This window comes from Mus caroli, unplaced genomic scaffold (genome assembly GCF_978045245.1).
Source record: "Mus caroli unplaced genomic scaffold, Mus_caroli_1 scaffold_18, whole genome shotgun sequence".
NCBI classification, from domain to species: domain Eukaryota; kingdom Metazoa; phylum Chordata; class Mammalia; order Rodentia; family Muridae; genus Mus; species Mus caroli.
The window spans coordinates 30,194,738-30,216,681 of NW_028227273.1; the positions used below are offsets into that span (position 1 = coordinate 30,194,738).

At 41.3% G+C, this 21,944-nt stretch overlaps 1 protein-coding gene across 1 annotated transcript in view; it reads right to left on the reverse strand.

Annotated features, from left to right (window-relative positions):
- Positions 1 to 21,944, reverse strand: part of Man2a1 (mannosidase alpha class 2A member 1) — a 157,551-nt gene that overhangs the window by 37,704 nt on the left and 97,903 nt on the right. Inside the window, exons 13-16 of the mRNA XM_021185720.3 lie at positions 7,373 to 7,538; positions 5,764 to 5,985; positions 4,498 to 4,620; positions 3,498 to 3,612 (exon numbers count right to left, since the gene is read on the reverse strand). Coding sequence (XP_021041379.2) covers positions 3,498 to 3,612; positions 4,498 to 4,620; positions 5,764 to 5,985; positions 7,373 to 7,538 — 626 coding nt within the window. The remainder of the gene's footprint in view (positions 1 to 3,497; positions 3,613 to 4,497; positions 4,621 to 5,763; positions 5,986 to 7,372; positions 7,539 to 21,944) is intronic.

Here is a 21,944-nt window from a genome sequence, read left to right on the forward strand (position 1 = left end):
CTCATAAATTTGGTCCTTGTATGAAATGTCATAAGGAAAGCCATTACTTTGTATGCTAACTTAAAATCTTAATAAAGGGGTTAGGGATACTGTTCAATGCTGAAGAGAATGTACTGCTCTTGCAAGGACCCGAGTGTTGTTCCTATCCTGTGACACCAGGTCCCAGGGAGCCAACGCCTTCTTCTGGCCTCTGCAAACACCAGTACCCATGTGTATATGTGTGCACAGAAAACTTAAAATAAATATTAAAAAATAAAATGTCGATACAAATCTAACTGAAAAAGAAACTCGATACCAATAGCAAACAGGCTTCATTCATTAACACTCATCCAGTAAACACTGGACACGCTGGAGAGGGCAGGGAATTAGCCTGGACATAGAAACAGCTCAGAAGTTTAAATTTGAGGTGTATTTGGTTATTTTAAGAAATATTAGCTATAAGTGTCAATGCACAGAAACATACACACTGCCTGTAGGTCTCATGCTCCATCAGAAGCTGACCTGTTGACTGAGCATGTAGCCATCTAAATACCTGTTTATTCGGTAAGCCAGTCTGTGGCATAGTCAAGAATTCTTGGATGTTTCTAAAAATCTAGAAACTCCATCATATTTTAAACCCCAAATATCATCCATTTGAAGACTCCACACTCCTACCTCAAGCTTTGAGTGACTTCATGAGAACCTCAGTGGATCAAATCCACATGAAGAGTCCTTGAAGACATGGAAGAGCAAGTCAGACGGGAGCGGGACATAGAGACCAAGGGGAAAAGAAAGGCTAGGTCTCTCCTGTGTGTGGCTAATCTCTTCTGAGAGGCATGCTTACTGGAAGGAGGTCAACCTGAGATGTGGGAGGTGATATGGTTTAGAAAAAAGCCTTTCTGATGATCCAGGTGTCTCAGCTCCTATGCAGCCCCTTCCATGTTAGGATAAAACAAACAAGCGGCAATGCTCAGGGCTAGAAAGAGCATGAGGCTTATCTGTCACTTCAAGTCTCTCCATGCTGATTTTGGGGTTAACCCAGACAACCAGAAGAAAGTTCATCCAGAAAAGCACTCTCAGCTAACTTCACATTACCCCACCTGTCATTTTGAACTTCTACAATTTAATACTGGCACAAAAACGTGTCATCCCAAGTTTATTCTACCCACTGAGAAGTCCAGATGCAATACAGAGTTTGCATTGAAAAAAAAAAAAAAAAAAAAAAAAAACAACAGCAAAAAACTATGTCAATATTGTTTGTGCCCTATTCAGAAAACTAACTAAAGTTTAAGACTACCTCCATTCCCTAGAGGCCAGACTTCCAGAGATTTCAAACACTGGTAAGAAATTATACTCCTAGATTTGGAAATACTTATGTAGCAACTACAGAGAATAGATTATGAATGCTAAGAAAAGGTACGCCTAGGTCAAGAACCAGACCCAAGCGGCTGCTGACGTGCAAGGCTGTCAGTCTGTTAATGAGAGGAACCTGCCCTTTGGCGGCATTGCCAAAAGCTGTACACCTGAACCAAAACGAGGAGGAGAGAGAGCACAATCCAGGAAGGAAATACTAGGAAATAAAAGGACAGAATACAGCAGAGAACAGAGAGAGCTTGAGCCAGCAAATGGAAATGGACAGAGAGCCAGCAGCTGCCAGTTGAACCTCACAGGCCCCCCCAGCTCCTCCTGCCAAGCTGCCAGTCAGGCTGGACAGAGCTGCAGCCAGGAGAAGGATACAGGAAAGGTACGGGAAAGATGACAACCACTTAGTTGTGACAGCACAGTTTCTTGGCAGAAGGAAGCAGGCACGTCAGAGCGGATTACTTTCCAAATCAGCTGCTGGTCTATGACAGCAGGCAAAACCACAGCCACCAGCAGCAGGAGAGAAGTATCTACGTTATGCAGGCCATCCCGAAACAGGACTTCACAGGCCCTGGAGAACCCAGGGTGAGCTCAGGAGATCTGTGGCGTAGATGTGAAGGGGAGCTCAGGAAATCTGTGGCATAGATGTGAAGGGCTAAATAAGACCAAAGCAACTAAGGAAATGTGTGTGTTTCAATGAGGTTAGACTTTTCAGAGGCAACGTTCCAGTAACTATTTTGAAATGCCTTGTCTACTAATACAAGTAAGGGGGAACGGCACATAGGTCTTGTGGAAGGAAAAGAGGGGACACGGAGACCTAGAGGGGATGAATCTGATTAAGGTACATTATAGGAGGAGGGGGATTTCATCATGAAGCCTTTCCTTTATACAGTTGATAATGCTAATAATCTGTATTTCCTCAGAGAAGGCAAGCCTGAGGACTGACACGTGCTAGTCACCATTCTACTACCCAGTCCAGCCCTAGGTTGCTTTTCTTTCTTTGAGACCAGGCCTTGGTTTAAAGTAGCAATCCCCCTGACTCAGTCTCTCAAGTAACTTGGGTTATAGTTATAAGTGTCTAAGTATCTAAGTGTATAAGTTATAAAGCAAAAGCCACACAAACACTTTTATGCATGATATTATTTCTCACCTATAATAGGAAGTAGCTGGCAGTAGTTGAAAATGTGATGTCAAAGCTTCCAGGAGTGAATAACTAAAAATGACCAAAGTGACCCCACCCCCACCCCATGGTTCTGACTTATGGAGGTTTTGGGAAACTCAAAATGGGGGAGGGGAGGGAGAAACTATTTCATAATTATAGGCTTTCCTGTGGTGAAAGGTCATTCTGTCACATGGAAGTCACGTTGGGCCCAGAATCATGCCTAGTGTTATTTTTCCATCTCTAGGGGACTTCCATGGATTGATTGGGAAGTGGCTTGATTACTCCCAAGAGCTCTGGGGAGAAAAAACTGACCATGACTCCTAACAGAGAAAAAAGGCAAAACTAGCAAAACATGAGTCGACATCATTCAATAAAAGCAAGATTAAGTTTAGACTGTGAAATCGAGAAATTGAACAATGGGTAGCTAAGAAATTCTGTGAGCATGCCTTTCCCCTATGACCTAAAAACAATCCACGCTCGTCAGCAGTCGGGGTCAGCTGGGGAAAGTCTGTATTCCTACCCGCATGAAAAGTCAAGGGTGTAACGTTCTCCTCCCCGGTTTGTTTCAGCCTAGGAACATCAGGACATGCAAGTGGGGAATCTATAAAGACTTTTCTGAGATGGTTGAAGCTACCGGAGTCACGGGTTACTTAGTAACTATGCTAATATTCTATTTTATAAACCCACACCTAAATACTAGATTGCTTCCAGGTCTTCAACATAAGGTTTATGGCTGATAATCTCATGACTAAGTCAGCTGCTAATGAAGAAGGAGGAGATGCAGAAAGATGAATGCCAACTTAGCAGATGAGAAGGCTTCACCATTCCCACCATCTGAAGGCAAACATGACATCGGAAGTCAGGCTGCAGGTACAGAGTCAATTTTAAAAGATTACACTGTCTCTAAACAACTCATAGTTCAGGAAGAAAGACAGAAGAAAAGTGTGACTTCACCAGCAAGCCTGTGTGTCTGATGGCTACGCTGCTCTCTTACCCTGAATGTTGTACAGGCGGACTTTGTGAGTAACGTGTTCGAGGAAGCAGGTCACATCTGAGTAGATCCTTCCACGTGTCACTCTGACAAAGGGCGGTCTTAGGGAAACATATGGCTGAAGAGGAAAGGACAGTTTCAGCAGAAACACATTGGTTTCTCAACTTTCCCAAGAAGAATTTAGGAATATTGTACAAAATGACAAATTCATACAGTTCAATATTCATAACCTGACATGAAAATCTAATAACTTATCAGAATACACAGGATATGAACAATGGATATAAGGCAAGATTTTTCTTCTTACATGAAATTATAGAGCCTGTATTTGCAAATGCTTACAATTTGATTGGCCTTAGATAATCTACAAATATTCTCCTCACAAACATTTCTAATCTATATTCTTCTATTGTCCATATAGTTATTTATTGGAATCCCAAGCCAGCACTTGTAAAGGTAGTAAGACAAAACTCAAAATGGGGGTGTGCTCAAATGTGGAGATGCTCAAAGAAGAGAAAATTGTGTCCGGATGTGGGCAGTGATGTTCACGGACCGTAGACTACTGTAAATCAGTTTCCTCACATTCGCTACATTTTCAAAATGTGCCAGACTGTGTGTATTGCTTCTATAGTCAGGAGTAGGGACAACTGTTTATTAAATCCCTAAAGAATAGAGAGAGGCAATCCAGTGAACAGGTTTCCCGACAAGGCTAAGTATGTCGGGTCGCTGTACATCCCCGTGAGCCACGTTGAGAAGACTCACTTTCTTCATGGAGAACGCACATCCTTTGTATCTTCCTATGTGAATTCCAGCTCTGACACATCTAACTTTCCAGTACAAACTGCCAACCTTTAATATGGGTAAATACAATTAAACAGTCCAGAGCTGATCCCTGTCCAAGGATAAACTAGGGAGACATCTCACCACGGCGCATGCCACAGCACCTGTGTCTCTGGCAGTTCCAGTACACATGCATAGTATGGGTCTCTGTGGCAGCACTCACCTGGCCCTGCCCGTCAGGCAGGAAGAGGTAGGCACCGCTCTTGTCCCTTTTGTTGGTGGTTCCGTACCACAGGAACTGGACCTTCAGGTCATGCTGTGTATTGTCTTCTTTCCTTCTCACTTTCTGAGGATCACAGAATAGGATAAACAAACAGCGACTTATTACTAAAGTGCCACCAGATGGAGTTGAGAATGAAAGCCAAGATATGTAGAGGCAGTAAGACAAAACTGAAAACAGGACTGTGAATAGGCTCAAAAAAAAAAAAAAGAAAAGAAAAGAAAAAGAGAAAAAGATAAAAGAAAAGAAAAAAGAAGAAAGAAAACAGTAAAAGGACAATAAAATCTACCTGGGTTGGTTAAAAATGCTCGAGGAAGGCCAGAGAGATGGCCCTGGAGTTAAGCCCAGTTGCTGCTCTTGCAGAGGACTTGGGTGTTCCCAGTGCCCATTTGGCAGCTCACTACCACTGACGACCCCAGTTTTTGGGAACCAGATGTCTTTTTATCCGTCTAAGACACCAGGCATCCAGGTGCATATATGCATGAAAGGAAAACATGCATTCACATAAAAAAAGTTTAAATGCTCATGTAAATTGAAAGGCTACAGTGGAAGGGCTAAGTTTAAGGGCAGCCTAGGCTTAATAATGAGTTCAAGGCAAGCCTGGGCTACATAGTCTCATCCTATCTCAGAAAAGAAACTGAGGAGTTGGAGTGAGACTAAAAATGCTGAAGTAGGCCCATCAGGTAAGAAATATTTGGTTAGCATCAACATTTCATAGTTGACCTCAGATTTTAAAGCCTTGAAGTTGGAACAAAGCACTGCCCTATACTTTAGCAAGGAATAAAGAACTTAGACCTCTGCTCAAATCTTCTGCAGAAGGAGACACAGTGTAACTGCCAATAGGCGTGGGTCAATTTGTTTTTAAAACACAGTAAAAGTGAACTAAAAATCAGAATTAAAATGTAAAAAAAAAAAAAAAAAAACAAACCTCACTTTGCATGATACCAGACAGGTCTTTTATTCTGTTGAACTGCTTCCACAGCTTCGATAAACACTTTCATCCACCACACTTAGCTAATGGGCAAGCAGCACTGCTGGCCACCGTGCTGTGACAGCAGGTGGCCACAGAAGTAGGCAGAAGCAGATCAACCCTGTCTCCCAGAGCTCTGCTGCCGCCCTCCTACCTAAGAGGGCCCTCCCCCTCTGCGCTGTCATGGACACAGAGTAAACGCAGTGAGATTTACGGCTGTCACAACTAATCAAACATACCTCCATCAGCCCAGATCGGTCAAACCAAATCGCCAGGAAGGAGTTCTCTATTGTTATGGCATCTCCAGCATCCGCCATGTTCTTCACGTGGAATATTCCATTTTCTGCTAGTCCATCATTATTATATAGGACATAATCAGCCAAGTGTGAGCTTGAACTTTGTGACTCTAAGATCTTAAACACTTTCAGTCCCAGTGGTGGTATATGAGCTAGAAAAGAGACCTTTCAAGACAGCAAAAGGGATCATATAGAAAAGTTATCTACGGAAGGTAAGACATTTACACTTGTGGTAAGACCATCAATCTTAGAAGGAGGACATACTGTTACTCTACAAATGCTCCAGTAACTTAGTGAGGTTGTTCAAGCCTCAGTCCAGCCAGGAATCCAATCACCCCAGGTTGGAAGGCTTCAAAGGCGTCCATGTTTGCATTCTCCCTATGAAACTATATGACCATCCTCCAAATGTCCCACAGTGTTCTCAACAGAGGTTGGGAGGGAGAAACAGTCCAGGCAGGGTAGGGCTTAAGGTAAATCATGTTTTTCTTCCTAATTTTCAGAAATCCTTTTGTAAAGTTATACTTCAGGATGTTAAAAGGATAAACACAGCTGTATAGCTAAGACAAAACTGAGTTTAGTCACTACCAGCCATCAGTGCTATCTTGGAGCTAGCAGATACTGAGCAAGGCCTGAAGGAGGCACAGTGTGATCTGGCTCCTGTCTTCCAAGAGCTGCTTGCTTCACTTTCGAGATGGGCTGCTGCCTGTAAAATTTGACCTGAGTTTGGACTTTACTTCCCATTTATATTTGCAGGACAATGATTATCTGAGATGCATCCGCAGGAATTTTTAAACAGCAGACATAACTCCCTCTTAAGTTGCCAGTTTATTACTGTGTTTCAATAACTCTTTACATAACCTCAGGACTCCAAATGCTTAACATCTCTAGTGATATGGGGTTCGTTTAAAAACTGCTTATCTAAGACACACACACACACACACACACACACACACACACACACACACGCGCGTGCATGCACATACACAAAGAGACCATACACAGAGAAACACAGAGACACAACACAGAGAAAGAGAGAGAAACGGAGAGGGAGAGAGAGATGGAGAGATTCTCTATTGATTCAGTCCAGTGTTTGATAATTAAATCTCAAAAAAAAAAAAGATATTTTAATGATCTTAGTTAAAGTCTCTCTCCTAGGATGTATTAAGTCACTATCATTATTTTAAAAATGTCAACTAACCAACATTATTATTAAGAACAGTGCCATTTATCTCAGTTCTATGTGTGTAATTATCATTGAGTTAAACATGAAAATTCTAAAATTTATTAGTTTATTATTTTAGAATCCAGTTAAAATATGCATACTTAAAAGGATACACATATTCCACTAGTAAAATATTACCTTTTAAAAATATTACTATTTTTCCTTGTATCACTTAGCCACCCAGTTACATCCTCTGGTATTAGACTTCACCCCATGATAGCTCAATGGCTGTGTTGTGGGTTATTATGCAGGTAAATGTTATGAATCCTGTTTTCTTTTTTCTCCCATCCGTTGCACAGTGTGTTACAGAAGCCGATGGCCATCACATACCTCATAGGCTGCTTGTGAAATTGTCCTCATGTCGTTCCAGACTGCACTGACTTGAACCTCCACCGGTTTTCCCGAATCAGACAGCACTTTCACTGTGGCGGAGTTTACCCGGATGGACACCACTGAATGCCGTTCTTGTTCAAAGGGATTGTAGACCACGAGGTACCTGCAGAGGCAGCTGTGTCAATACTGCAATCTCAAAATACTATTGTTTCTCTGACACTTCCTAAGGCTTCAGTTTCCAGCCATAGAAAATACATGGGGAAGCCATGCAGGGTAGCACACACCTTCAGTCACAGTGCTTAGGGGGTAGAGGCAGATGGCTCTCTGAGTTTGAGGCCAGCCTGGTCTACAGAGGAAATTTCAGGACAGTCAGGGTTACAGTGAGAAACTCTGCCTTAAAAAACAAATTTCAACCAAGCAAGCAACACCACCCACCCCCCAAAAAAATTCTCTGGGAAGAACGAAAAGGGCCATCCTGAGAGAACCCTCAAAGAAACAGACTACACACTACACCATACACGCAGCAAGAGAAGCATGTCCTAAGACGAGTCTGCTGATGCTTCGCTTTATATGCATAGTAAACATGTTCCATGTGCTCCAAATGACATCTAAGGATTACGTTAGTCACCTAAAGAAGCAGTACTCTGACACCCTGCTTCCTGGCGCCTTGCGTTGACTAAAAAAGCAAAACAAAACAAATCAAAATGACAACATAATTTGTCTTTGCAATTTAGGCATAATTAACTTCCAATAAAAATATGACACTCATTTTAGATGGGTAAAACATAGTAACTTGCATGATTATATATGCAAATCTCACAGTACACACACGTTTTTTATTGAGAGGGCCCAGGTTGCTATGCTCAAGAAACTTAGTTCTGGGATTAAAAACAAGTCTATTCAAAGTAAATCTACTTATAAGAAGGGCCAAATTTTTATGTTAAGTATACTACTCAGAAAAAAAAGTTTTGGTGGGGACTCAGCCAAACAAAGGAAAATTAAAACTATAATGGCAGTTTCTGTCAATATCTGCAAGAACATACAATTCTTAGTATAAACAAAGTTTGAACTGCAATCTTGAAGAATCTTTGACACCCAGCACAAGCACACTGTAGCTATCGTCCTATATTTCAATTATACAGGGTGGTTTCTGACATAACTGTTTGTAGCAGGTATCTGATGCCATTCGCCCTCCTTTTCCTTTTTCTCTCAATCTCTGGCATTTAAATCCTCCAGGAAGCACTAGCATCCTTTCTCTCCTTCCTATCCTAACTCTCCTAATGCTGTCTTGCAGGGTAGCAGAAACGCTGTATAGCAGCCTGACAGGACCGGTAAATCTGCATGACTCACAATTTTGCATTACAGTTCATTTACATTGTATTATCTCCAAATAAAGAAGTGTTTCCAAAAGGATGGAGGTTCCTGCTGTTCACTGATTCACCAGTGAATGTTTTTATGATCTAAAATGTTTTATTTTCCTAAAAACATGTTAAGTGCAGAAACATCAACAGATTAGTCAGACTGTGTCCATCTCCTCATTAACGTGAGCTCCACAGTGGTTCTGGGCTAGCTTCTATTTGTTGAGCCACATCTGAAAGTCACCATACATGCGTTTTCCTACACACCTTCATTTTCATACACATTACAAGCCACTCATTAAGGAATAAAGTCCCTAACAGAGCAAAACAAAGGACACAGGAAAAAAATGAAATAAAGATGATAAAGCACAAAGTCTATAAACCATTTCACATATAAATTGCTTAGCGGAAGACACATTTATGTCTTAAATACTATTTTAAAATACGGCAGGTGATATAATCAATTCTAAGAATGCCTCCAGCCCTGTAGGCCTTCCAGGTCTATGCACCGGGACACAAGGACCTCACTTGCAAGCCTGCATTCACTGACTCATTGGTATTCTATGCACATGGACAAGAGCAGATGAAAGAAGCTACCAGCCACAAACATATTGACAAAGAACACCAAGCATGCTAGCACTCATTAAAGCCCCATCTTGGCCTCTGAAGCAATTTTCAAGGACTGTCAGTGTCTCGCCTGGAGAGAGGTGTATCACAGACTTTTCAGACAAACTTTACAACTAATTTACACCCTCTCGAGGCCCCCTTGAGCTTTTGTTTTGTTCTGGCTCTTCTCTGATCATAAACACAGAAGGGCAATCACAGTGCCAGGATTTTGTGTCATCAGAGGGACTACGTTAGAGTCTAAGGAGCAGTGTGGGGAGAGCTGAGGGCCACATACTCCAGAGCACCCTAAATGAACAATTTACTACTAACATGTACAGTTTCAGAGGCATCCATCCAAAGCTAGACTGTGAAGAAGTGTATAGGCCTGGAGCAGAACCGGGAGTACACAGAGCTAATAGCCAAGCACAGTCCTTTCTACAGAAAAGTTGAAAAATGACTCACACTTAATTACAGTTTTAAGCATATATTTGCTTTTGTACCATATGAAATCACATTGTACAGTAGAGCTGCAAACTAAGTTTTTTTTTTGTTTCACTTAAGTAGATAATTAGTATTTGACCAGAATATGTTTCTACTGTATTGAATGATTATGTAATTATTGTGCCAAGAATCTATTAAAGAAACTAAATATGTAGAATATTAATGAGTAAAACGCAGGGATAAGAAAGTACTCTCTAACATAATTAGAGATTCACAGCATGCTGCTCAAGGACATCACAGGACAAATTTATCTGACATACATACAAACTCCTATTTGACATTTTAAGTGAAATACAGAGAATGCATAATCATGAATTATATTTCTTTTAAATAAGTAGACCCTCAAAATTAACTAAATTCTATGGCTATTGCCATGTTTTGGTGGCCAAGCAACCAACAAAATGGTAGCACCAAACTCTCAGCATGAGGTCTTTAAAAAAAAAAGTGTATCTCTGAGAATTCTGTGCAATCTGTTTCTGTAAGACACCAGCTAACAGTCAGAGAGCATGGGAAAAAAATCAAAGTAGAATGACATGGGTGCTTCCTCCCTCTTGGATAGCTTTCACAGTACCAGAAGGGGCTGTGCAGGCTACCAGGAGAGAACGGTTAGCACCAATCTCACCCTGGAACAAACCCTGCCAACTACACTGATAACCTGGCAAGGCGTGCAGACTGTGCGATAGTGGCTCGGACATCATAGCAGTAGAGTAAGCACGAGCTCTTCAAGTCCTGCTGTATGTGAACAACTTGAACAAGTTTCATTATCATGTCATATCATCACCTGCATACTTATCTCTACACTAACAAGAGTATTATTGATACTCTGGAAATGGGAAGGGTTTGATTCTCTTTTATGTAATTCCTAATTGAATAGGGACATTGTTTTATTAATAACTTTTCTCCAATTCTGTTCACATTAGCATTAGGTCCTTAGACACTATCTGTCACCAAGTCATGTCTGGCCTCTCAGGGCTTTGTGACTTGGTGTCATGGGCAATTATTTCAATTCTTTACTAGAACAGCTCATCTCAGGAAAAAAGAGCACTCATTTGTTACCTGTCAATCAAATTACAAAACAGAAGAATAATGGATTTCAGCAAGGAGAAAAATAATGAAAGGCCACTCAAATGGTCGCGTCAATCTGGGGACTAATAGAGGAGCCAGAATGTCACTGCCCAGAGGGGTCTGTCCTGGAAAGCCCACTGAGAACAGAGGTCTTCAGCGCTCTTTCACCCTCTGAGTGGAATAACTGACATCGTGTCATAAGGACACCTGCAGCAATCACTGAGTCCTTCCCATGGCCCAAACAATCAGGGCCTAGTAAGTATTGTGTGTAGTACTCCTTCTGCGTAGGACAGTCGTCAGGACGGGGTGGAGCCCTGGCCAGCTCAGCGCTCCATCTGTCTCTAAAGGTGGGTTCCGGCAGGTAGGCATGCCACCAAGACCTACCCAGCTATAGAGCTGCCGTAAGCAAGCTCACGGAGAGTCATTGTGGGGAAACTTGGGGTGAACAAAGAGTGAGTTACATTTCAAGCATATTACAGCTGTAAAAGAAAACTTATCAACAAAAAAGAACAAGACAATCCTTGCAAGATGTGCTTACAGCACTGCATGTAGTAAACCATAACAGGATGGAGGAGACAGTTTAAAACACGACATATTTTTATGACTGTGTAAGGAAGATTAAAGTAGAAAAGTCCTCGGTACATGCAAATTAAGAATATTTTAGCAAATGCAAGAAGGGTCTATAAAAAAAATGTCAATTTTAACTTGCTATGTGTACCATAGCCTGGCTTGGAAAAATGTTTAGTAGATAGCTGGTTAAGAAATAATGTAGAAAATTTTCAATCATAAGATTTATCATTTATAAAGAATACCTACTAGTGTGGGGCTTTATAATTTTGTCAGTGCTTTTTATTTTGATTATTTTTATTCCTCAAAATATACAAATATAGGTAATCAAGTCCTCTGTGAAAATGAGGAAAATGACGGACCCATCCAGGGTCCCAGAGAGTGTTAGGAACAAACAAAAGACAGGAACTCATTTTCCGTGATTCTTAACAGCGGCAGCACAAGAACATATTCATCTTCTCTAAATCTAATTAGTGAGACATAATCTAAAGAACAGAGTTCAATATTCAGAACTCTGTATGGAAATACATCCATTAATACATTAACATGGAAAATTCTAGATGTGAACTCCTTTTACATTCTATCTCATTTTCTAGGAGAATAAAATGTTACTAGAAAAGGAAAGATATTAAAAACAAAGGCGGTCTTATGGAGATGTCAGGCTTTAGAAACCCGTGCTGTGACTCCTAGGATCTGGGAGTCACAGGGCAAATTCCCACTGTGGGAATTAGGTGATTGCATTTCTTCAAGATATAGTAAAATGAAGAGGCAAGGTTACTGTGACGAGTGAAATGGGGAAATACTTAGAAACCCACCGTGCTAACAGCTGACACAGAGTGAGCCTGATCATGACTCGTTTCTCCATCACTTTCATCCCGGTCACGGTTGCCCATCAAAGATCCTGGTCATCATCATACCCGATGGAGCAATCGTCCCAACATACTGCACCTCTACAACTCGTGTGTGTGTGTGTGTGTGTGTGTGTGCGTACGTGGCTGTGAGTGTGTAAGTATGTACACATGGGTGCTTGAGCATGTGTGTGTGTAAATCCAGACAAAAGAAGTGGTGACAAGTTGGCAGTCACTGACACACTGGTGTTGATGATGGGAGATCCATGCACTAGCGCAGAAGATGGGCACATGCAAAGTAACCACACAGGTTATAAATAAAGTAAGAGGGAGGGAGAGAAAGAGATGGATGGTGTATGAGTGGCTACAAACATATAAATGTGAACACAGAGTCCCTGACATGGAAGAACCATCTAACAAGAGAGGGGGGAAACTCAAGCAGACTGATATCCAATATCAAATCAGGCAAAACTATGCATCTTTCCGTCATATGTAACATGAACAGACCGAGAATAGTTAGGGTGATTAAAAAGTAAGCGGGTGAACAATCAACTGTTTTACAAATTCCTTTGGTGCCAAACTGAGTAGACTGTAAAGTTGACAAAATTTCACTGAGAGAAATACAAAGAGAGAAAACAAAAAATAATGTAGAACCCCTCCTAAATTAGTGAATCTTATTCAATGTCAACATTAACATACTGATTTCTGTTGGATTTTAAATATTAAAGTAGGACCTACACAGCAAGAGTTAGAAAGCTAGATTAAAAAAGAGATGAAGCCCTTTAGCCTCGATTCAGCACACTCCAGGTTACAGTGATAGCATCCAGTTTCAGCTCATTGTCTAACACTCAGTACAAATTAGGAGGCATCCCTAAAGACAAAGCCATGTGACTAAACATTAAGAAAAAAAAAATGACTACAAGTACCTATGACCCAAATTTTGGTGTAAGCTGGTAACTTTAACATATCTACGAGACATCCAAGAAAACACATGAATAAGGCACTTGAGAAAATAGAAAATTCCACACAGTCATCAATACATTACAGGAAACAAGATTCCAAAAGGATAAATGTGCAGGCTGAGCACAGCATACAATTCTGGCCCTAGAGTGAGCTATGTCGAGAGAGTGACACAAAGCATCCAAGTGGAGGTACAGACAGAACAGGAAAGTAGGTGGCAAAGAATGAAGGACACAAGAAATCACTGAGGGGAACAAGCAGACTGCAAAGAAAGGAAACCCACACATTACAGAATAGAATTACCTGTGTGCCCCCCAGTACATATGACAGGCCATGCTGTCCTCTGTCTGTTTGCCAAACACATACAATACACATGATAGGCCATGTTGTCCTCTGTGCACCCCAACAGAGTCCACATGATAAGCCACATTGTCCTCTCAAACCTCAGAATCCTTCAAAGCAGCCAGTGAGATCAAGACAATAGTGTCAAATCAAACAGGCAAAATTAAGCCCATCAGCAACATATTCGAGACAAAAAGAGTAATATTTAAAGTGGTTAATAATAGTAATAAGCCCACTAACTTTGTCATCAGTATTAAGAAAAAAATTCTCTAGAAAATTAAAGGATGATTAGACAGAAATTGAGACTTTCAGTTGCCATCAAACTTGTACTAAATGAAATGCAAATCCCTCAAGCAGAGGAATAAAAATAATCTTGGGGAGACATGGAACTGTAGACAATTAAAAGGAAAAGCAGAGCATAAAGGGAGGCAAGCGGAAATCTGCTGTACAAAAGCTGTAAGTTGAGCTGGACCACACTAAACCCTCCATGCTTCCACATGATAAGCACTAATATCACAATGAAATTATCTGTAGCCATGAGTTGGGATGGGAAATGCAATTAGAATCAATGCAATTAAATCCAAGCTCCTGGAGTGGGGAGATTACCTCAGACTTCAGCTGGGCCAACACACCCCCACAAGGGCCCTTACAGGAGTGTGGGCAATGGAAGCAGCTGCATGGAGACAGGCACAGGGAAGCTGTGAGGAGGAGACAGGCACAGGAAGGCTGTGAGGAAGAGGAGGAGGAGAGAGGCACAGGGAGGCTGTGAGGAGGGAGACAGGCACAGGAAGGCTGTGAGGAGGGAGACAGGCACAGGGAGGATGTGAGGAGGAGACAGGCACAGGGAGGATCTGAGGAGGAGACAGGCACAGGGAGGCTGTGAGGAGATGACAGGCACAGGGAGGCTGTGAGGAGGAGACAGGCACAGGGAGGCTATGAGGAGGAAATAGGCACAAGGAGGCTATGAGGAGATGACAGGCACAAGGAGGCTGTGAGGAGAAGACAGGCAGAGGGAGGCTTTGAGGAGGGGGAGGCAGGCACAGGGAGGCTATGAGGAGATGACAGGCACAAGGAGGCTGTGAGGAGGAGAAGACAGGCAGAGGGAGGCTTTGAGGAGGGGGAGGCAGGCAGAGGGAGGCTGTGAGGAGGAGGAGAGAGGCATAGGGAGGCTATGAGGAGGCAGAGACAGGCACAGGGAGGCTGTGAGGAGGGACACAAGATACTGGAAGTCTCTCTCCTTCAGGGCTGTCAGAAGCAATGTCAAAAATTAAGTCTATAAAAAAATAGAACATGGAGGAAGTTTCCCAAAATTTTAGCAAGAGCTATGTTCAGGAGGAAGCATTACAGCCATTGGTTTTGTTTGCTTGTTGCTCTTCTGGTTTTTTTGTTTGTTTGTTTTGTTTTTGTTGTTTTTATTTTCACCTTTCTTTTTTTTTTTTTTTTTTTTGAGATTGTCTCTGAGAGTTGTTTTATTGAAGATCAGCAGAGAAGGGAAGAAGCCTTCTTCCCACCTGCACTCGATCCCAGTCAGACTGGGATCCTGCCCTCTTTGGACCCTGCTTCATCCTTCCAGCCCAGCGTGCTCCAGTGTCTAGACACCCGGAGATATTTTCACCTTTCTTATAGCTCATATTTATAAGGATGAGAATAAGAAAAGTCAGGAAAAATGTACTTTGAAAATAGTCTTTCCCTTTTAATCTAGTAAACCCTACTTTTAGAAACATAAGGAGAAAAACAGAATTAGAGATTAATAGGCAAAACCAAAGTTATGTTATACATGAACAATGGAAATATTTTAAGTGCTATCCTAAGTATTGAATTTCTTTTTTAAGTTGCATGATGGTTGAAAGTGAGAGATATAGTTAGTAATACACAGCAGGCTTATGGGTAATAGCATTATGGGTAACAGCATCAGTAACCCTAACGTTCTTGGCGTGGAAGCTTCTGCTTTCTTTGGAAAGTCAGTAAGTATGTCAAATGATGTTCTGTTGGAGCACACAGGTGAATGGATGTTTTGCTAAAGCAGATATGTGAAAGGACACATGATGTTAAGAAGGAACATAAATATAACCCAACAGATGGTGAACAACACAGTATGGTATTGGTGCGGCTTGCCATTCCTTATTGGTCATTGTTTGTTGTGACTTCAGAGAAAGAAACGCACCAAAAAGCTTTATTGCTATAGACCCTTGTTTTTCATCAGGCTATATTTGTCAAGGAATCCAAAGTGTTCTAAGATTCATCTCTGCTTCTTTTATCTTCTTATAATGGATTTGTAGAAGTAGTAATGACTAGATTAAAAGGCATTTAATAATTATTTTTCTTAACTTTATAATTTGCCTAATTATAAATATTATTTATTATTGCCTAATTATAAATATTATAATTTAATTATAATTGAATATTATAATTTAATTATAATTGAATATTATAATTTATAAAATTATAAATATTAGTTATGAGAAGAGTATAAAGTATTTTAAGAATGGATCACAATGCCACGTTCTGAGAATAGCTATTGCTGACCTACACCTGCCAAGGGTCCCCAAGTTCGTTCAAGTGTTTGTGTTTGTCTCTGTTCAGTTTTCACCAGCCTGTCCTGACCTCTCTGAACTATCTGCTTGTTCTTCTTGCTTCAACTTAAGGGTTGAACCCACAAATCATCCCATCACCTCCTCATAAGGAGACGTAGATATTAAAAATAAAAACTTGACCTTGTTGAGGTAGGGGAGCATATCTCATTTGGGCAGTGTGTTTGTATAGCATGCATAAAACTATGGATTTAGTCCTCAGCATCATTCCACCCAGGTCTGGCAGTGCATGTCTTTATCAGCAACGCTGCATCGGTGTGGAGGTGCATGGATCAGAAACTGAAGGTCATTGTTGGTTACATGATACACTTGAGGCCAGTCCCGGATGCACTAAACTCTCTCCGGATAGAAAATGGAAAGTTGTCCCTGGTAAGCCTTCCACTTAGCCACCATCATGTGCATACGCCCCCTGTGAGTTCCCTGTATGCTTTATTGGTCCACCCTACTGCATGGAGTCCAGTGATACTGGATGCCCCTGACCTGAGAAAATGTCCTTTTCATTTATTGTGCTCTTGTTTTTACCTAGAGCAGATACCCACTTGGTTTCACCCCTTCCTCCTCATCCTCTTTAAAACACTTGCTTGTTTTTGTCACTGAAATGTTAAAGTACTTGGGGGTTGTGTCCTCAGCACAGAGACACCAACTACAGCCTCAGAATCCTGTCATTCTTCCCACCCCTCTTTAACCTCAGCCCCAGCAAAGATTCTTCAGTGCAGCAACCCCAGTAGGTGTAGGACTGGGTACAGATGCCATGGGTGACATCCCGTCAACCCTACGTATCCCAAGACATGCAACAAGTGAGATGGAAGTTTGAGAAACTTGACACTTGTTAGCGGCCATGTTGGACCAGAATCTGCCCCTCAGTGTCTTGTTCGTTGCAGGCTCTGACAGTTAAGATCTGACACCCACCGCAGTGTTACACAAATGATGGGGATGAGAAATGTGATCCTAATGTGCAGCAAAAGAATGCAACGTGAGAGAACTGTGCATCAGCCCTCAGCCAGGCCACGCACACTGCAGGGCTTCTACACATCCTAAAAACCATCTCCAAAAGGATGCATGTGAGCCAAGCTGAACCGGCACGGAATCATGACACTGCCATGAGTAAAAACAGACTAAAGGATGCTTATTACTTTACCCAGGGCACAGCAGTAGGAGAAAGAAAACATTAAAAGTATAAATATTCCTTCTTAAGTACTGTAACTCTTTTGATACTAAATCAATTAAAAAGAAAACAGACAGAAAAATTATATTTAATTTAGCTGATCCCAAGAGTGTTGTCACCAATCAAGTTGCTTTTACTCTAAAGAGTTTTGCCTAAAACAAAAATACCATCTGTTTCACCTAAAACATTAAGATGTTCTATTTTCTTGTCAACTCAGAATCACATCTGTAGTCATTTCCAGAAATGACAGCAAAAGACATTATATTTATGGGTGACTGCATAAGAAATGATTTTTCAGTCAGAATGTAATTTTCATCTACTGGAAGAAAATTTCATTTCTCTGATGAGTCAATGCTGTAAGTCTGGAAGAACATACGGTACATAAACAATGATTTCCCAAATAAAAACCATAGCAGTTAACACAGTAAGATAAGTTGTTCTCTTGTTAAAGACAGAGTTCATAGTCACTTGTATATATCTCTGTTGATGAACGACATCCAGCATCTACATTTCCAGGTGAACAGAGGAGAAAACAATGTTTTATTATCTGTCTTCCTATCAGTGAATCATCATCACACATCAAACACAATGGTTTCTCATCTCACAAACAGTATTAGAAACAACCCCAGTCCTGGAAAAGAATCCTTCCCGTGTTCTCCAGGACACTGTTGGAGGAAGACACAGGACACCAAAGACACATCACCACATTTCAAGGAACACACACTCCGCGTTGCAGCGCACGAGAGACACATTCTGAAGAAAGACATCACTGCCCAGCTACTCGGCTGACCATGAGTCCCAGGGGTGTCTGCCCAAGTGGCCCAGTTTTATATATAATATTCTTGCCTAAAAAATAAGTCCAATAAGGATGGACTGTGTGAGTCAAAGACTCTATTTATTTAAGTTTGTTTGTTTGTTTATCACAGAGAGTTGTAAAGCGCTCTGAAGTCCTAGATAGGCTTGAAGCCCTCCCTGACTCTTTCAGGACAAGGAAACCTCCACTAAACTTCTTCTCCTTGTTCCCATCATGGTGCATGCTTTATTAACTAACGTGCATTTAGAAGGAAAGAGACAGACCACCTGGTTCAGAGGAATGGAAGACCTGAAAAAAATGCCACATCACTTCTCTCTAAGGTCCTAACTGCTTTCTCTAATAGCTTTTATGTTCACAACTCCAGCAGGCCTGAGGGACACCTGAAGGAATCCCCAAGAAGGTGGAAACTGGATCTGAAACTAAGTGTGTGAGAAGCCAGAACAAAATGAATGGCGGTGTGATCTGTTACATCATTTAACTCTTACTCTCCCCTGAAAAGCGCTTAAAATCATGCATATTCCATATAACTAAAGTGCTTGAAGTACCGATATAACTAGTGAATAAAAGACGGTCCAGTATAGCAGAAATGGAAGCAGTCATCATTTAGAGCACCCGGCAGACACACCAAACTCAGTACTAGCAGCTCTGACACTCGTGACTTCCTTAATATCACAAATTCTGAGCATCCTAAAAATAGATATTACCACAGTCTTGGCTTCACTGTGTGTGGTATTTATGCTTATCTGACTACATATCATGAAGGATCACAATATTTCATAGTACCACATATACAGGTGGATATTTTCCCTCCATGTCTTCACTCCACTGATGATGACTATTAATGGGAGGATACACAATGCGGTGACCCCCAACTAGCCAATTTAATTTCATCAGAACAACCGCATAACTAAAATGTACTGTGTACAAATTTAATTAATTATAAAATAATCGGATAATAAACTAGAACTGCATGGCTAGTTAAGAAAGTTTGATTCAAAATATAATAAAGGACAATTAGGATACAAACTAAGCAGGCTACTTGGCAGGGAGTCTGTGAACTTAACTGCTTTGCCACCACATTTCAAGGAATAAAACTTGAAGCCACCGTTTTAATGTAATCCATCTAATTACTTCCACAAGTAAAAGCTAAATAATTTGGTCCAAGGAACAAAATCACAGCGGACTAATTATAAAACCTCAGGGGTGAGCCTGGGAATGCAAGAGACAGTGACAAAAGGCGCAACCCAACCCAGATGGCGTCCCACAGAAGCTCCAAGCAGGCGGTGCACACTGCACATCTCTTAAAACCAACGTGAGACAATAGCCCACCAAGACATGCTCCCTTCAAACTTTCATATGACAGTTAAAATGTATATAATTCACAACTGCATTGTTTGAGGTGCTATGTCATTAAACATTAAACTGTCTGATGAGAGAAGAAACGTCATTCCAGGAATTGCAACGGTGGAACAAGAAAAGAAAAACTGAGCAATGAGTTCTGATAATGAACCAGCTTGAGGGCACCAAGGACAGATGCAAGGCTTGAGGGTCAAGGCTGGCGTGTCGCATGCTTAGAAACTGTGGTGTGGCAGAGTCGGCTTAGCTTGGCTGGCCATACCTCTGCAGTCACAAGGTGTTCAATGGGTTTTAAAGGCCCCAAATTTCAGATGGAGAGAAAAGTCCAAACAGGACAGCTAGGAGCATAGTTAGAACTCAGCACAACTCACAACCACTAAGGTGTACACTGTGGCTGTCACTGTGTTCATCAAGGTTTTAATTTCCCAAAGCCATTAGTCTACTCTTACTGATATCTCATCTATAAAATCTAAAAGGCTCTAGGGAAAGAAAAAAGTCAGAGTTTTCATAACTCATTTGGTGCAAAAACCTACAATGAACTCACACAATGCAATGCAGCATCCTTGTCATAGTTGATTTGAACATTCAGAAATGTTAGTAGAATCTGCAGTTTATTCCATGGATACACACTACTTTCCTAAACTCATCATCAACAACAACAACAGCAAAAGTCCCTTACAAATATCTCTCTTTCTGAAGGCTCAGGTAAGACAATGGAGTCTGGCTTTCACCAGCATTCCACATTGTAGATCCTATTTCAGAGGCTACAACAACAAAGACACTGTGTAGATTCTGGGGGAGTAACACTCAAGAATCTAAAGGGTCAAGCAAACACGCTACAGAAAGAATGCCAGGCAGACTTTTCCCCGAAATGATGACAGTGCGCAAGGAGAAACCCTATCTCTCCATGGTCCTAGCGCTAAGAAACTGTCTACACATTCAATTGTCTTAATCCATGAATACCCCAAGTCCCAGGAGGAGAGATTTAGTCGTATTTCACTGGCTTGTACCTTTTATCTTTACTGATTCTTAAATTTTCAAGATCCAATTATGTCTTGGTTTTGGAATAAAAATGAAATCTCTCACCTCCATTAATAAGTTTTTAATATTATTTTTCTACCTAACCAATGTCTTGGAGGTCAAAGCTTTAAGATGTTTCTAGCTTACAGAAAAACCTCATTTACTAAACATATCCAATGGTGTACAATAGAGGACTCTCCATTAACTCTCCGGTTAATAGTGCCGGGGTAAAAACAGCCAATATAGATGGCAGCTACCATTTGATCTGGTTAACAAGCCTGAGTAGCAACAGCAGCTGCCGACCCTATGGCAATTACCGATGAATAGAAAACCAATTTGCTTGAAGTTGGCAACAGTTCTATTTAGGAAAAAAAATCCAAACCCTATGAAAATGTTGGTAAGAATGCAGTTCAGTGGTAGATAGGCCACTTGCCTGGCATGTACAGATCCTTCCTGCTGTGAACCTCCCTCATAGGACGAATCAGCTTCTTTCAGGGATAACACTGACGTTTCTGTTACCGTGTCTGGACACAGTGCAAAATAAAGCACTGCACTTACAAGGAGCAGTATCAGGTCACAAAGGGAAACCAATAAACACCAAAACCATAATCTAAGGTGACACTGACTCCAAAATGGCTGTACTATTTTAAACGTCATTGTGAAACGCCTTACATTCTGAGACTGGAACTTCTGCTGGACCTCGGGATCTCAGAGCCAGAGTAATTAACATACCTTGAGGTCACTTGGGACTTAAAACTGATGCTATTGTGTTCTCCAATTGTTCGTTAAATCTGCTTTGAAGACAATGTAATGGAGACTGGAGGGATGCTCGCTGTCAAGAGTGGAAGCTGCTCTCCCAGGACCAGGGTTTGATTCCTAGCACCCACATGGCAGCTCATGACCATGTGTAACTCTGGTCCCAGGGCATCTGTCAGTTCTTCTGGCCTCAGAGAGTACTGTACGCAGGTGGTGTGCAGATATACATGCAGGGAAAACCCCATACTTACAGGATAAAGAGACAAATAAAATGAAACAAAATGATTTTTAAAAGAGGAAAACAATGTAACCATCAATCCTACTTGCTTTAGCTTTCCCATGTGATCAACATTTTCAATCTAAACTAATGCCCCTGACCCAGAGAGAGAGAGAGAGAGAGAGAGAGAGAGAGAGAGAGAGAGAGAGAGAGTAAGTAATTTGCTGAAAATAGCGAATACAGAAGTTGAAAGCTACTTTCTAAAGTCTACCATAAAAGCTGTCATTTATGGTTGATAAACAATGTCTGGTTAGCTGGGATCACTTACAGTCAGTCACTTAGTGTCTTGTAAAACTGTTAGAGCTTTCTCTAAAGTGTCCTGTCCCTTCCCCCATGAGATGCT